This window comes from Amblyraja radiata, chromosome 3, assembly GCF_010909765.2.
Source record: "Amblyraja radiata isolate CabotCenter1 chromosome 3, sAmbRad1.1.pri, whole genome shotgun sequence".
In the NCBI taxonomy this organism is placed as follows: domain Eukaryota; kingdom Metazoa; phylum Chordata; class Chondrichthyes; order Rajiformes; family Rajidae; genus Amblyraja; species Amblyraja radiata.
Genome location: NC_045958.1, coordinates 36,113,962 through 36,131,811, shown reverse-complemented (window position 1 = coordinate 36,131,811; position 17,850 = coordinate 36,113,962). Strand labels below are relative to the sequence as shown.

At 47.8% G+C, this 17,850-nt stretch overlaps 1 protein-coding gene across 6 annotated transcripts in view; it reads right to left on the bottom strand.

The window, feature by feature from the left end:
- cep78 (centrosomal protein 78) overlaps positions 1-17,850 on the bottom strand; it is a 133,217-nt gene that overhangs the window by 71,140 nt on the left and 44,227 nt on the right. For all 6 annotated transcript variants that reach the window (XM_033017588.1, XM_033017592.1, XM_033017590.1 and 3 more), the window contains exons 3-5: positions 8,640-8,815; positions 8,446-8,518; positions 8,250-8,353 (exon numbers count right to left, since the gene is read on the bottom strand). In XM_033017588.1, the coding sequence (XP_032873479.1) occupies positions 8,250-8,353; positions 8,446-8,518; positions 8,640-8,815 (353 nt within the window). The remainder of the gene's footprint in view (positions 1-8,249; positions 8,354-8,445; positions 8,519-8,639; positions 8,816-17,850) is intronic.

Sequence of the window (17,850 nt, the reverse complement as noted above, 5' to 3'; positions counted from 1 at the left end):
AAGAGGAGGAAGAGGGAGCGTTGGGCGATGAGGGGAAATTAGCAGTGCCTGCGCAGTTGGGGGCTCTGGGTGAGTGGTGGAATATTGCGTTGGGAGAACTGGTTACTTTGGGGGAGCAGGTGAGTAGTGGAAATGGGTTGCGTTGGGGGACGGGGCCCAACAGGTCCCACTTGGTCTAGTATCCTTATAACTATAAAACTCTGATCTTGGATGTGTGTGTGTGTGTGTGTATTTATTTGTTTGTGTATAATTACATCTTTACGGAAAAACGACACGCTAACGGTAAAAATTTTACATATTCCGGTAGAGATTTTCCTCCTGGAGTCCAAAATCGCCTTATCTGAAAAATTCATGCTTTATTTCTCGTGTTATTTATGAAAATATTCACAAATCCGAAAAAATGTTGAAAATAAACGAGATGGTCTCGCTGATGATGTCACAATGGGTCTGCTGCGTTCCACGCGCTGCGGGTGATGTCACCCCCCTCCGCCGAACTCGCAGTCCTTTGGTTGACGCCCGCTCCCCCGCTGCTGGCCACTGCCCCCCGCCGCTCCCTGCTGCCCGACGCTCCGCACTTATCTCCTCCTGTCCCCTCCTCCTCTCCCCCCCTCCTCCTTTCACCCCATCTTCTCTCCCATCTCCGCTCCCAAGCCCCTCTGCCCCCCTCCTCTCCCGCCCTCCCCCCTCCTCTCTCTCCCCCTCTACCCCCATAATCTCCCCCCTCTCCTCTACCCCCTCTCCCCTTCCCCCCCAGTGTGTGTTTGTGTGTGTGTGGGGGGGGGGGAGTGAGTGGTTGGTGTGTGTGTGTGACGCCGCAGGTCGCCCCCCACCCACCCCGCAACAGCGCGTTGTATATATACAAAGACCACTTGGTCTAGTCTATATTACTAAAAGCCTGATCTTGACCAATTCCCGTTGTTCTCAATATTGATTTTAGAAAAAACACTGCCACTTACAGCCGTGATTTTTGGCCATCTTACTCAGAGTCCCCCTCCGCTGTGCAGGACAAGAGGATTTATCCCATCGATGAAAAATAAAAGAGTTATTAGTGTTTAAAAAAGGTTGAGATTCTCTCTCCTGAAGGCCACACCCCTTCCGGAGGGACTATAAAACCCGGAAGTGTTGAGTGCCTCAGTCAGTCTCTGCAAGATGGGGGAGCGAGAGGGTCACGTCTCTCAGTCTGAGCTGTGAATAACACTGAACACATGTTCACTAAACTGTGAGTGGTTTTACTGACCTGTCAGTGCCCTTAATGTGGTTTGAAAATATAGTTTGGAAATGCTAAAGCTGTGTTGCCTTTGGTTTGGAAATGCTAAAGCTGTGTTGCCTTTGGTTTGGAAATGCTAAAGCTGTGTTGCCTTTGGTTTAGACATGCTAAAGCTGTGTTGCCTTTGGTTTGGAAATGCTAAAGCTGTGTTGCCCTTGGTTTGGAAATGCTAAAGCTGTGTTTCCTTTGGTTTGGAAATGCTAAATATATTGCCTTTGGTTTGGAAATGCTAAATATATTGCCTTTGGTTTGGAAATGCTAAAGCTGTGTTGCCTTTGGTTTGGAAATGCTAAAGCTGTGTTGCCTTTGGTTTGGAAATGCTAAAGCTGTGTTGCCTTTGGTTTGGAAATGCTAAAGCTGTGTTGCCTTTAGTTTGGAAATGCGAAAGTTGTGTTGCCTTTGGTTTGGAAATGCGAAAGCTGTGTTGCCTAATTAAAGTTGCCTTGCCTTCTTAAAGTTGCCTTGCTTTCTATATAATTAAAAGTCTAATCTTGACCACCTCCTGTTTGCGCTTTATATAGATTTTAGGAAAAAACGCTACCACGTATGGCTGTGATTTTTGGCCATCTTAATCAGAGTCCCCCTCCACTCATCAGGTGCCGAGGATTTTTCCCATTAATGAAACATAAAAGTTATTAGTGTTTAAAAAATGTTGAGATTCTCCCTCCTGTCAATCACGCCATGAAGGCCACGCCCCTTCTGGTGGGAGGGGGGAAAGGACTATAAAAACCAGAAGTGTGGGCGTGGCTCAGCCTCTGCAAGATGGAGGAGAGAGAGGTCATGACTCGCTGTCTTTAGTAGCCTTGCACCCTGCTAGAAATGGTATGAAACTGCACTTGAATTTGGTGGCTTTGCGCCCTGCTTGAAATGGAATTTCAAGGAATAGTCGTGAGTCAACTGCCAGCCCACCAGCCATGAGTGAGTGAGCTGCCAGCACAACAGGCTTGAGTGACTGATCCGCTAGCCCAAGAATCCATTCGGCCCACAATGTCCATACTAGCCCTCTGGAAACCAGTCCCTTGGAATTGGTGGAGAGGTGCAATATTGTGTTGGGGGACCAGCCCTCCCGTGTGACGCTGGGACCCAACGGGTCCCACTTAGTCTAGTACATAACTAAAACTCTGATCTTGTGGTCCTTCAGTTTGCGCGGTTTTTCTATTTTCGCAAAAACAGTACACGATAGCGCAACGATTTTTCGCCAGCTCACTCACTGTTTTCCGTGCTGCAAGTGCAACAAGTTTCCCTTCTAATCGGTGGCATTTTGAAAAAGTTAGTGAGGTTTAAAAACCTTAAAAACCGCGCATGCGCAGATTGGTCTCCTCTCCTGACAGTCACGCAGGACGCGACGCCCAGGCCAGGACAGCGACGCCCCTTCCAGCGCACCATCGCCGCACCGATTGGCCGGCTCATCTGTCACAATAAAGCAGTAGGAGCGGAGCGAGCAGAGTGTGGAGCGGCCAGAGCCTGGCCGACTGCGAGGCCCACTGCTGCAACCTCAAGATCCTGGGAAGTGAGATGGGAGAGTGGAGGGATTGAGGGAGCCTTGCGCTGGTGGGGCCAGGACCAGGCGTTGGTGAGATCGGGCGCTGGTGGGGACGGGCCTGGGCGCTGGTGAGGCCAGGGCCGGGTGCTGGTGAGGCTAGGGCCGGGCACTGGTGGGCCCGGGCGCTGGTGGGGCCGGGAGCAGGTGGGGACGGGGGCCGAGCGCTGGTGGGGCTGGACGCACCGCCCCCCAGCTCCAGCCCCTTCCCCTCTCGTCCCCCTCACTGACTCCTGCCTCTCTCCCTCGTGATACCCCCTTCTCCCCCATGGCTCTTCCCCCGTCTTTTCTCAGTTCTCTCCCCCCAGCACCCTCCCTCGCCACACTCCTCCCCACAAACCACCTCCCTCTCCCTGCCCCCCTCTCTCTCTGTCTCTCTCTGCCCCTCTCTCTGCCCCTTGCTCTCTGCCCCCTCTCTCTCTCTGCCCCCCTCTGTCTCTGCCTCTCTCTCCCTTTCCCCTCTCTCTCTCTTTTCCTCTCTCTCTGCCCCTCTCCCTCTCCCTCTCCCTGCCCCCTTCTCTCTCTCTCTGCCCCTCTGTGTCTCTGCCCCTCTGTGTCTCTGCCCATCTCTTTGTGTCTCTGCCACCTCTCTACCTTGAGTATTAGAAAGGCGCTATATAAATCCCATCCATTATTACCACCCCTCCCTCTCTCTCGCTAAACGTGCCTGTGAGTTGGGGCTATGCATGAGTGGATAGGGCGGGGATGGGGTAAAAGGAGCGAATGAATAATATTAATATAATATCAAGGGAGATGGTTAATGTGTGTGTGGGGGGGGGGGGGGGGTTGGTTAGTGTGTGTGAGGGGTGGTTAGTGTGTGTGTGACGGCGCAGGCCGCCCCATCCCCCCCCACCGCACGTTGAAGGGACGGGACCCAACGGGTCCCACTTGGTCTAGTACTTATTAAAACTCTGATCTTGTACGTGAGTAGATGTGTGTGTTTTTACAACTTCACGAAAAAACTATGCGGTAACGATAAAATGTTTACATATTCCAGTTGACATTTTTCCCGTCGAGGCCGGGAACATCTTATCTGAACATTTCATGCTTTATTTCTCGACTTATTACTCAAAATATTTAAATGACGAGCTTTTGCTGATGACGTCACAATGGGTCTGCTCAGCGCCGTCTCACACACAGAATCTTCCATGCGCATCGAGTGACGTCAACCCCCCCGACCTCTCCCCCCCTCCCGATATTCAAAAGACGGCGCCGGTGGAAGAAAGGACTTGCCCGGAGATGAAGTCGGGCCCTGGACTGGAAACTGCGGCGGCGACCTCGCTCGGGGTCCTCAGGTCGACGCCCGCCCGCCCACCAGCCGCCTCGCTCGGTGTCCTTGGGTCGACACCCGCCCGCGGCCTCCCTCGAGTCTACGTCTACCCTCGGCCTCGTTCGGGTCCGCCGCCCAGCGCCTGGTGGGGAGGTGTTGCCTCTACCGCCTCCCCCTCCCTCTCTGCCCCCCTTCCCTCTCTGACCCCTACCGTCTGCCCCCCTCCCTCTCTGCCCCCTCCCTCTCTGCCCACCCTCCCTCTGCCCCCCTTCCCTCTGGCCCCCCTCCATGCCCCCCCTCCCTCTCTGCCCTCTCCCTCTATGCCCCTCCTCCCTCTATGCCCCTCCTCCCTCTCTGCCCCCTCCTCCCTATCTGTCCCCCTCCCTCTCTCCCCCCCCTCCCTCTCTTCCCCCCCCCCCCCCCCCCTCTGCTCCCCCCACCTCTCTGCCTCCCCCCCTCCTTCTCTGCCCCCCTCCCTCTCTAGGGAGTGGTGAGTATTCGGACCTATGGGTGAGTGGTGGAGTATTGCGTTCGGGAATCATCCCACCCCTATGATGCCGTGCGCCCCCCCCCCCCGACCCCTCAATCTCTACTCCCCTCCCTCTCTACCCCTCACCATCCTCCCTCTCTACCCACTCCCTCCCTCTCTTGCCGCGCCTGCGCAGTTGGGGGCGATGCGTGAGTGGATAGGGCGGGGGATGGGGTAAAAGGAGCGAATGAATATGAATATAGTATCAAGCGGCGGTTAGTGCGTGTGTGTGGGGGGTGGCTAGTGTGTGTGATGCCGCAGGCCACACTCCCCCCCCCCCCTACTTGGTCTAGTATATTACTAAAACTCTCATCTTGTTTGTTTGTGAGTCTACCTGTTTGCCTGTCTGTGATTCAGGGATGCCCTGAACTACGGCAAAATGGTATACGACACCGCTACAATTTTTGCACCACCTTACTCACAATTGTCTTGTGGTGTGTTTTTTATCAAGTTTCGTTCAGATTTATGTTATATTTTACAGGTTATTCACATTTTTAACTTAACAAAAGCCCACTTCACGGCCTCCGTGGTGCCCAGCCGCGGGCGCCGTCAGCCATTTTGTCCGACCCGGGCTTCTACCCGCGAGGTCCTGGCTGGGGTTCAACGTGGCGATCCAGGAGGCATCGAGACCGCGGCGGTGAAGCCTCGCAACGATGGGGCCTAGCGGCGATGGACCGCGGTAGTGGTGGGGCCTCGCGGCGGCGGTGGGGCCTCGCTTCGGCATTGGAGCCTCGCGAATTTCAAAATTCGCGGAGAAATATATCTCTCATTTTTGTTTTTACCTGCCTCATGTCTGGTGGGGGAGGAGGGGGAATAGGGGGAGAGGAGGGGTGGGAGTGGGGGAGGTAGGGAATGGGGAATAGAGGGAGAGGAGGGCAGTGGGGGAGGTGAGCAGGGATAGTGGGGGGATAGGTGGAAGGGAAGAGTGGGGGAGGTGGGGGAGAGTGGCATAGGAGGGGGGTAAGGAGAGGAGAGGAGATGGAGGTAGGGAAGGAGTGACTGAGGGTAGGGGAAAGGAGGGGGAGGGAGAGGTGAGGGAGGGTTTGGTGAGGGGAGGAGGAGAGGGGAAAGATCTTCGGTAGGTGAGGAGGGAGCATGGATGGATTGAGGGAGAGGAAGGGGTAGGGAGAGAGAGGGAGGGATGTGGGGGAGGTAAGGAGGGAGAGTGGGGGAGGAGGGGGAATAGAGGGAGAGGAGGTGGAGTGGGGGAGGTGAGGAGGGATAGTGGGGGCAAAGGGGAGGAGTGGGAGAGGTGAGGGATAGAGGGATAGGAGGGGAGTAGGGAGAGGAGTTATTGAGGGAGGGAGTGACTGAGGGTAGGGGAAAGGACAGGGAGAGATGAGGGAGGGATTCGGGAGGGGAGGAGGAGAGGGGAAAGAAGAGGGAGGGTGAAGAGGAGGGAGAGGGACTGCTGGGGATGAAGGGAAATGAGCTGTGCCTGCGCAGTTGTGGGCTATGCGTGAGTGGTGGAATATTGCGTTGGGGGAACGGGTGAATGGTGGAATATTGCGTTGGGGAGCAGACCCAATGAGTCTGCACACAGTCTTGTATATAGAGACTAAAACTCTCATCTTGTTTGTTTGTACATATATTTGTTCCAGAAACTCTGCAAAAACGGTACACGATAGCGCTACAATTTTAGGCCCACCTTACTCACCACTGGGATGTGCAGTAGCAATTTCCGTTTAGATTGATGTTATATTTTACGTTATTGACATTTTAAATCTTGAATTAACAAAACGCCCCACTTGGGTGATGCGGCAGTGACGCAAAATGACGGCGTCTCCTCCCCCCTGCGCGGTGGATCCGGCACCCGCATGCGCGCTGTTGGGGAAGACCTGCCGGGCCCGCCGCCATTTTGAGATCGTCAACTGCACCTACGCAGTTGGCTCGCTGCCATATTGAGATTGTCATTTTGACTCGCGTCACAACGAGCATCTCTGGCGTCACAACGGGAACCCGTCAGCCGCGCATGCGTAGTGGAGGAGGGTCGCCGTGACTCACGTCACAACGTGGATCTCTGGCGTCACAACGGGAATCCAACAGCCGTGCCTAGAGCTGTGCCAGGGGTCGGAGCGGGGCCCGGGGTCAGGCCTCTGGGCCTCGGTGGATACGGAGCCGGAGCTGGGGGCCTGGCATGGGCCTGGACCCGGGCTTTGGGCGCTGGGGACCGGATATGGACACGGACTGGGCGCCCACTGTGGCCCCGAGCTGGGGTTGGAGCCGGTGCGGGGTAGAAGTCGCGCCGGGGACCCGGGGCCTGGACGCTGGGGCTAGGTCTGCACTGGGTCTGCAGTGACGCAGTTGCCCTGGGCCCGCGGGGAGGGAAAGGAGCGTGACCCCGAGCAAGCCTCGGCCTCTCCCTCTCCCTCCCCCTCCCCCGGTCCCAGGCCGCTCGGTCCGTCCCCCCCCGACAGCCTCCGCATCAAATACAACTTCATCGCCGACGTGGTGGAGAAAACGAGGCCGGCGGTGGTTTACATCAAGATCCTGGGGAAGTGAGGAGGGAGTGTGGGGGGATGGAGGGAGAGGGAGGGGAAAGTAGGGGAGGTGAGGAGGGAGAGTGGGGAGGAGGGGGGATAGAGGGAAAGGAGGGCAGTGTGGGAGGTGAGGAGGGAGAGTGGGGGAGTGGGATATTGGGGGAACGTGAGGAGTGGTGGAGGAAGGGGATAGAGGGAGAGGGGGGTAGGCAGGGGAGAGGGGTTATGGAGGAAGTGACAGAGGGTGGGGGAAAGGAGAGGGAGGGAGAGGTGTGGGAAGGAGTGGGGGAGTGGAGGAGTAGTGGGGAAAGAGGGAGGGTGAAGAGGTGGGGGAGGGAGTGCTCGGGGATGAGGGGACTGGAGGAGGATAGGGGTAGGAAGAGGGATGGTGAGGTAATGGAGGAGCAGCGGGGGAAGAGAGAGGAAGGGGGGAGGGAGTGAGGGGAGTAAGCAGGAGGGTTGGTGGAAGATGGGGAGAGGGAGGTTAATGGAGGAGGGGAATAGGGGACTGAAGAGGGAGAGTGAGATGCGTGCACATTGATCTTATATTTTACAAGTTATTGCCATTTTAAACGTTAAAAACGTCGCACTCGCACTCCCACTTGCGTTGGGACGGGGATTCACGCCCGCGCAGTTGGGGGAGGGTTGCTGGGCCCGCTATCTGCTCATGCGCATTTGGGGGTTTGACTGGCGTCACAACGGCGATCTCTGGCATCACAACGGGGACCCGTCAGCTGTGCTTGCGCAGTTGGGGGAGGCCCGACAGTGACGCAAAATGACGCCATCTCCCCGCATGTGCACAGTGGGCACAGTATCCGCGCCTGCACAGTTGGGGCCTTTGCCGATTTTCAGATAGCCTTTTTTTTTTTCGCATGTACTTGCCTGGCCTCACAACGGGGACCCAAACGGGTAAGTTTCGTTCTATTTTACAAACGCCTCCACAAGCCCTCTATTCACTTTATTAACTTTAATATAATTTCTGCATCAACGGCACAACTTTGAAAGCAGCAGTCGCACCTGCTCAGTGCGGGTCCATCAGCCGCGCATGCGCAGTTTGGTGGAATATTGCCTTGGGGGAACAGGACCCAATGGGTCCACACTTGGTCTAGTAGATATTATACTGAAATAAAACAGGCATTGCATAAGAAAGAGATAAAACCTGCCTTAATAACTTTGGTAATGTGTTCTGCACCACACCATGTAAGATTGCAGCCTGTGAAGTTAATCGTCTTAATCGTTGCAGAATTCTTCAAGCTCTTACAAATTACTGAAAGACAGTTTTGCAAAATATAAATTCTTCAATGCAAACTAATGCAAAAAATCTAATGTTGGACAAATGCATCGTTCCAGAATACTTACTTTCCAGCCCTTCATCGCCTATCGGGCAATAAGCTAATGAAATGTTCTGCAGAGACTTTGTCCTGGATAAGCCCTATAAGAAATGGGCATCATCGGCAAAGAAATGCAATTAAAAATTGTATACGTAAACAAACTCACTAGCAAAACATATTTTTTGTCACATATTCATGTTACCTATGGTACACATTTCTCACCTTTGTTAATGTTGTGAGATCGCCATGCCTCAAAGGTAATCCTTGTAGCTCTAAGGATTTTAAAGCACTGGAAGCAATCAGACAGTCTCTAATTGATGCACAAAGTTGAAGTGTGCAGCCTTTTGAACGGATAGCTGGCATACGCTTTCTGATGTATTGTTTATGTCTTTCGCTCCCTTTAAAAAACAAATTTGAGAATATAAATTCCTAAAAGCACTTAAATTTAATCTGCAAAAATATTCTTCAATCTATGATGGTGTTCTTTAGTTTAATACGCACAATTGTTAAAATATTTTGACAATTTAAATTAATAGTATTTCACAATGTACTGTAGCATACATCTCTCACACTGAATAGTCTTGCTGAGTTGGTGACCATCAAATCTTCAGAATTCTTCGGAGGTGATGAGTTGATGCTTTAGGGAAGAGCATTCCGTGCAGTGCAACAGAATGCACTATTTAAGGAAGTAAACTTGGATACTGAGAGGATTATTCTTTCTTCTCATCCCAACATGTGCTGTAGATACACGTATTCACTACTTTCCTTGACAGGTTTACTCTGCCCCAGGAAACCCCAGCAAGCAGTTTTTTTTAAAGATTTCATTTATTGTCAATCAGTTAAGTCATCATTAATTCATTAGAACAAAAGAGGATAAGAAGGGGGCTAAATTTGAGATAAACATTTTGTTCAAAACTTCCCAGCCCATCTTCCTTGAGTGTCTAATGTAATCTGACACTCAATGGAATCAATATAATCTGGTTAGAACACAACAAAAAGCTTTTCACTGTACCTTGGTACACGTGACAATAAACTAAACAATTGGAGGGACTTCACATTAACCCAAAGACTACTAGTGTCATAGTCATACAGTGTGGAAACAAGGCCTTCGGCCCAACCTGCACACACATGCTATCATGTCCCAGCTACACTAGTCCCACATGCCTGCCACTGTCCATATCCCTCCAAATCTTGAACTCTTGGGCAAACTACCACATGGCAACTCACTACTGATTTTATAGCATGTTCTCGCAACCTGCCTTGACTTCCTATAAGTTCTTTGACTTCAAATACCCCTTGCTTTCCCTCTCTCTCCATCCCCTCTCCCTTCCCTGTTCCCCCATCAGTCTTACTGTCTCTGACTACATTCTATCTCTGTCCCACCCACTCCACTGACATCAGTCTGAAGGTCTCGACCCGAAACGTCACCCATTCCTTCTCTCCAGAAATGCTGCCTGTCCCATGGAGTATTGCGTTCGGGAATAATTTTCTCAAAAAATACAAATTATGAGCACAATAGAAGTACTTAGAACGAATATCCCAGAATACTTTCATCTAAATTAGGAATAATTCCAATACGTTATTCGATCATTTCTCTAAATTTATTCGTAATCTTTTTTTTCTTTTTTCTTTTTTCTTTTTTTCTTTTCTTTTTTAATTTATTTTTATTAGAAGCAATTGTACACGGATAAATCGCTCGGCATCTACAACTATACAATTATTGTACAGCTTCATTTTTTTCAAATTTTATCATAACAAACACACAGTAGACAGAGAACAAAAAACAACAATTAAAGAAACAAAAAAAAAATCAAATAAAAACTAAAACAAACAAATAAACCCAAGAACATATCAACAAACAATAAAAACAAACAAACAAACAAACAAACAAACAAAAATAAATTTTAAAAAATAAATAAATAAAATAAAATAAAATGAGTGGAGGGCAGCCAGAATATCAGTCAGAGTGCAAGATCAAAGTTCGCTCAGATTAAAGACATAGCACAGCAGCAAAATAAACAAATCAGACAGTTATGCCTCATCAAGCAATATCAAAAATGGTTTCCACACCTTCAAAAAATAATTTTGTGAATTCCCTTTGTTAAAACGAATCTGTTCCATCTTAGCAATAGAAAGCATTTCGTTGAGCCACCTCTTGAAACATGGGGAGAGTGGAGACTTCCAATTCAGTAATATTATTTTTTTAGCTGCAACCATACCTGCTCTAAGAATCTGCTTCTGGTGGGAAGGAAGGGCCCTTGTATTGTCAGAGCAACCAAAAATAGCCAGATTACAATCAGGCGGAATATTTATTCGACATTGTTTGGAAAGACAGTTAAATATGTCACTCCAGAAATTACTTAAAACTGGACAGTGCCAAAATAAATGTGATAGTGATCTTTCTGCAGTACCACATCTGTCACACATGGAGGAAACCGATTCAAAAATCTTAAGTTTGGTTTTAGAATAATGTAGTCTATGCAAGACTTTAAATTGAATTAATCTGTATCTAGAACTAATAGAGCAGCTCTGTATACCGGACAAACCTTCCTCCCACAGTTCATTTGACACAGAAGTGCCCAATTCTGCAGCCCAGGCCTCCCTGAGATGACCGGCTTCAACTGGTGTCATAAAGGCAGTGACAAAGCGGGAGATCAAGTGTTTAGAGTCAGGCTGTGAGAGAAGAAGTAGATCATAAAGAATGTGACTTTTTGGTTTGACTATGAATTCTGGGATACGCTCCCGTACAAAATGCCTGACTTGAAGGTAGCGATAGAAGTGTTGTTGAGGAAGGCGATATTTAGTTTGGAGCTGAAAAAATTAGGCAAATTTATTATCTATGTAGAGATCATCAATAGAACACAGCCCCTTCCCCCTCCAGTCCAGAAACACTCTATCCATCAGTGCCGGTTTGAACAAGTGATTGTGTACTATAGGGGTGTACACTGAGATATTTACCAATCCAAATAATTTTTTTATTTGATTCAGAATCCTTAAGGAGTTTCTGAGAATGAAGTTATGGCCAACTAATTTGTAGGGAACCTGTGCTCCGAAAAAGAGCAACACTGGGAGAGAGGTCTCTGAAACAAACATGGATTCAATTTTTAGCCAGTGGGGAGACATCATCCTCAGGAAAGCCCCACTGCCAGAAAGTGAGAGCCATCGCATTTGCAGCCCAGTAGTAATGCTTCAGTACCGGAAGGCCGAGGCCACCCCTATCCACATTCTTCTGTAGGTGGGCTTTAGCAATGCGAGGGAGTTTGTCTGCCCAGACAAATGAAAGTATAACCGAATCCAGTTGTTTGAAAAAAGACAATGGTAAGTAGACAGGAAGGTTTTGGAAAAGATACAAAAATCTTGGAAGTGCAACCATTTTAATAGCAATGATGCGGCCAATCATTGAGAGGGGAAGCAGCTTCCAGCACCAAATGCTAGCTTTTAATTTGTCTACCATGTCCAAAAAATTCAATTTAAGTAGAAGTTTGGGGTTTCTGGAAATCTTCAGTCCAAGATAGGTAAAGTGGGTGGTAACTAATTTAAATGGCAAAGATTTCAAGAAAGCAGGGCTCAGATTATTCGTCAAGGGCATGAATTCACTTTTATCCCAGTTAATTGTATATCCTGACAGTTTACTAAATGACTTAATATAGTTCAGGAGGTTGGGAACTGACACTACCGGATCAGATTAAATTAATAAGTCATCCGCATATAAATTCACAAGACTTTCAACATTACCAAATTTTACACCATGGATACCCGGGTGACCCCTGATTCCTATTGCAAGAGGTTCTAAAGCGATATCAAACAGCAGGGGAGAAAGGGGATCACCCTGTCTCACACCGCGCTGCAGGTCAAAAGGTTGGGATTTTCTGTGTTAGTCAGAATAGAAGATACTGGATTTGAATAAATTATTTTAATCCATTCTATAAAGTTCATCCCGAACCCAAACTGTTTTAACGTCTCTAGCATATAGGTCCATTCGATCTGATCGAAAGCCTTCTGAGCATCGAGAGATAAGATAGCAGCTTGCGTGTCCTTGTCGTGAACCGAATATAATGTATTTAACAGCAGACGAACATTACTAAATGAGAATCTACCCGGTATAAATCCAGTCTGATCAGGATGTACAATTTTTGAGATATGCTTACCCACTTTTGTGGCCAGGACTTTAATTATCATCTTCTGGTCACAGTTCAGAAGAGCGATTGGTCTGTAACTTGCAGGGTCAGTCTCTGCTTTTCCCTTTTTTAGGAGCAAGCAAACATTAGCTTCATAGAGTGAGCTGGGGAGCCTCTTGTTTTTCACTGAATCATTCACCATTCTTAACATGAGAGGGTCTATTTTTCCATGAAACGCCTTATAAAATTCGCAGCCGAAGCCATCTGGGCCTGCTGCTTTTCCAGAGGGGAATGCTCGGATAGCTTCCAGAAGGTCATCTACAGAAATCTGAGTGTCAATGTCATCTCTAGATGCGCCATCAAGTTGTGGAATATTTAGGTTAGTGAAAAAATTACAAAAATCTGTTTCAGTGGGCTTTACTTTACTGGAATAAAGTTCTTTATAAAAGTCCCTGAAGCAAGCATTTATATGCTTCGGGTCAGTAACCAGTATACCTGATTTTGATTTAATCCTAAGAATGGCACGATTAGCTTGCTCACCTCTAAGTTGACGCTAATAATTTCTCTGGTTTATCACCGAGTTCAAAATATTTCTGTTTGAGCTTTAGTAATTGGCTGCTAACACGTTTATTGAGGATAGTATTATATTCATATTTTAATTTTAAGATCTTATTGTAGTCAGACTGTAAGAGAGAGGATCTATACGTCTCCTCAAGCACTGGAAGCATCTTATCAATATCCCTAAGGCGACGATTAAGTTCTCTTTTTGTATATGATTCAAATGAAATAATATGGCCTCTCATCACAACCTTAAAGGCCTCCCATAAAGTGGAATCAGAGACTTCCCCATTATCATTTGTGGTAAGAAACTCATCTATACATGCAGTCATATGGTCAATAAAAGAATGATCATTAAGAAGGAGAGGGTTGAAGCGCCAGCTGTACTTTTGTTTGGACAGAATATCTTTAAATTAAAGTGACACCGGACTATGGTCAGAAATCAAAATATTATGATAGGTGGAATTTGTTATACTGGACAGTAATTCAGACGAAATCAAAAAATAGTCAATCCTAGTGTAGGATTTGTGGACATGAGAATAGAAAAAGAAATCTCTGTTAGTAGGATGCTGCAGTCGCCAAATGTCAACCATGTTCCTAGTCTTAGTTAAATCATTTAAAGTTTGCACTGAGGCTATGGTAGGAGCCGGTTTTGTTGAGAGTCTGTCCAGGATTGGGTCTAAATAACAATTGAAGTCACCTCCAATAATGACATTAGAGCTGGAGGCTGGTATCATATCAAACATTTTACGAAAAAAATCAGGATTATCAACATTTGGGGCATAGATATTAAGCATAGTTATTGGAAATGAATTTATGTGACCTGAAATCATTAAGTATCTGCCATAAGGGTCTGCTGTCATAGAGTCAAGGCGAAATGTAATACTTTTACGAAAAAGAATAGCAACCCCTCTGGCCTTACGAGTAAAAGGCGCTTGGAAAACCTGAGAAATCCAGTTTGCTTTCAGTCTACCCTGTTCGTTTACACCAATGTGCGTTTCTTGAAGAAAAATTATGTCTGACTTCAATGATTTGAGATGTGAGAAAACGCGACCCCTTTTAATTACATGACCAAGACCCTTCACATTCCATGAGACTAAAGTTAAGTTGTTATTAATGCTGCTATGTGCAGTACTGTCAAGTACTGACATTATCCCTGAGACGAAGACGATCTGGCATTCCTCCAAAAAAACACAAAAGACAGTAAAAAACACATAAACACCACACATTGCGGTGCAAAACACCACACTCAAACAACCCCCTTAACATATTCCCTACCCACCCACAAAGTGCCTCCCCAACCGAAGCACGGGTGTCCCTCTAAGCCTGGGACCGCTAAACGCACGCGAGGTGACTACCTCCTAAAACAAAAACAAAAAAAACAAAAAAAAGTAGCTAGCTGAATAAAGCTACAAGAAGCTCCGCCGCCAGCCACAGCTGAATTAAATAAAATAACATAAATTGACAGTCTCATACAGACCAATTGAATTCTCTGAACTACAAAGAGTCACGTTGAAACATGATCAACCCTCTGAACACTCAGAGTGGCATTAAAGTTTTTAAGATATGTCTTTTAACTCAGTGTTCAGAAATGACGTTGCCTCACCCGGTGTAGTGAAAACCTTGACGCGGCCCTTGTGTTTGATGCGGAGCTTTGCTGGAAAGAGGAGACTATGCTCCACCTTGAGCTCCCGCAGCTCGCCCAACACATCGCTGAATTCCCGTCGTTGCTGCATCACATCTGGTGTGTAGTCCGGGAAGATAAGCACCTTATTGCCTTTATACACCAGCTCTCGCGCCCTCCGGAGTCGCAGTATAAGCTCCTTCTCCCGATAGAAATGGACCCGTGCGATAATGGCGCGGGGCCTGGCTCCCTCCGGGGGTGGCGGTCGCAGGGTCCGGTGTGCCCGGTCGATAATCACCTTGGACTGGAAGTTGTCATCTCCAAGAAGTTTCGGTATCAGAGCCTCGATGAATTCCGTCGGTTTACCCCCTTCCTCTAGCTCAGGTATGCCGATAATTTTAATATTATTGCGGCGTGACCGACCCTCGAGGTCCTCCACCTTGAGCTTGAGTACGCTGTTCTCATCCTTCAGGCCGGAGAATTACTTTTCCAGGGAGCTAATACGGCTTTTCTGCTCCTGCACCTGCTCCTCGATAGACTCTACCTTCTCCAACAGTTCCTTTTGGGAGCTTTGTACCGCCTGAAGAGTCTGCTCCAACTTATCAAACCTGTCATTAATGTGTTTGAGTATCTTGTCGGAGACCTTCTCCCAGATCAGCGGCAGATCATCAACGTCGCCACCACCTGTAGCTTGACCACGAGCTCGACTGGGAGAGCTGCTGCTAGCATTGCTAGCATTAACATTAGCTGAAGCTATTCGGAGCGACTCGGTGTCTTTGGACTTCTTGTGAGGCATGACGTCCCGAAAAATCAGTTAGCCGGACCCCCACTGTGTCAGGAAAGTTCCCGAGGCAGGTGAAATAAAATATGAGACTATAAAAATACAGAATATAAAGACTGGCACGGAGGAGCCTCTGGAAGCACGTCTACTCCATGTTAATTATTAAAAGTTTGTTAAGGGAGCCCCTTAGAATGCAAGATGACTTGCTCCCATTCTGAATTAGTAAGTTTTAAGATGATTGGCAAGGACAATGAGGAATCTGTAGTCTGCCACGGGTGGGGAATGAAGTGCTTGATGAGGCAGGCAGAATGGTAGTTTGGGAATTAGTCAGTTCCTTATATCATTTACCCAGGGCAAACCTCTGCTGCTGATATGGTGCAAGGTTCTCAATGCCTTCTTGCATACGTCCATTTTGCAGTCACGGACCAGTGATTTCCATGAATGAGTAGAAACACTGTACTTCAAGATGGCTTAGAATACATCCTTGAATCTTGTTCTCTGCCTACCTGTTAATCTCTTACAATGACAAAAGATGAACATAATTACTTTTCAGGAGGTTAGTATTATTAATATGTTACATATCCTGGTCATCTGGGCAAAATGAGTGTAATCAGGGCCAACATACTCGTTTTGGTTAACTTATCTGTGTATTTGGGAGGATTTTGTATTGTACACAACTAAACATCCTTCCTTTGTAAAACTAAACATGATTACACTGCATTATCCAACCTCGAGTCCCTTTAGCTCTCCACTACTGTTTAATGTGCAGATAATGAATAAATGGAAGCTCAATTTGGAAAATCCAAACCAGGTATTTAAAGCTTCCTGTTCAGACACTTCGCTCATCCTCCAACTCCTCTAACATCTTATCTGTACTCTTTTTTCAGATGCATCTCTGTGGACAATGGAATTCTTGGACTCCTTTGTCTTCAAGACACAAGTCTTCACCACCCTGTGGAAGTGAGAAGGATGTAGAGAGGTGTCAGGGTGACTTAGACAATGGTGAGGCAAGGAAAGTCGGGAGAGGCATTGTGAGGGAAGTGCCTCATGAGAAAAGTGCGAGTTTTTGGCTCAAGAGTCTTCGACGAGGAGGCTAAGGAGAGGAGACTATGCCAAAAGTTGGAGAGGACGAGACGCGGTGAAGATATGATGGGTAAGCTGACTCAGTGTGAGGCTTGCAGGATGTGGGAGGTCAGGGACACTGATGGTGCCTCTGACTGCTACAACTATGGAAAGTGTGTCCAGGTTCAGCTCCAGAAGGACCGTGTTGGGGCACTGGAGAAGCAACTGGATGAATTCAGGATCATCCGGAAAAACTAGAGTTTCCTGGACATACCTACAGCGAGATTGTTACACCAAAGATGCCCAAAGAGAGAAGGGGGGGGGGGGGGGGGTGACCATGAGGAAGGGAAGGAAGCTTGCAGTGCAGAAGACCCCGGGGGATGTACCTCTTGAGAACATGTTTACTCTCTTGGAAGCTGTCGGGACAGAAGACACTGCCATTACGAGCGAGGGACAGGTCTGCGAAACAAAAGGTGACGATGAGGCAAAACCAAAGAGACAGACGTCAGGCAGAGCCGTGGTAGTCGGGGACTCCAGCATATAACCATATAACCATATAACAATTACAGCACGGAAACAGGCCATCTCGACCCCTCTAGTCCGTGCCGAACACATAATCTCCCCTAGTCCCATATACCTGCGCTCAGACCATAACCCTCCATTCCTTTCCCATCCATATAACTATCCAATTTATTTTTAAATGATAAAAACGAACCTGCCTCCACCACCTTCACTGGAAGCTCATTCCACACAGCTACCACTCTCTGAGTAAAGAAGTTCCCCCTCATGTTACCCCTAAACTTCAGTCCCTTAATTCTCAAGTCATGTCCCCTTGTTTGAATCTTCCCTACTCTCAGTGGGAAAAGCTTTTCCACGTCAACTCTGTCTATCCCTCTCATCATTTTAAAAACCTCTATCAAGTCCCCCCTTAACCTTCTGCGCTCCAAAGAATAAAGCCCTAACTTGTTCAACCTTTCTCTGTAACTTAGTTGCTGAAACCCAGGCAACATTCTAGTAAATCTCCTCTGTACTCTCTCTATTTTGTTGACATCCTTCCTATAATTAGGCGACCAAAATTGTACACCATACTCCAGAATTGGCCTCACCAATGCCTTGTACAATTTTAACATTACATCCCAACTTCTATACTCAATGCTCTGATTTATAAAGGCCAGCACACCAAAAGCTTTCTTTACCACCCTATCTACATGAGATTCCACTTTCATGGAACTGTGCACAGTTATTCCCAGATCCCTCTGTTCACCTACATTCTTCAATTCCCTACCATTT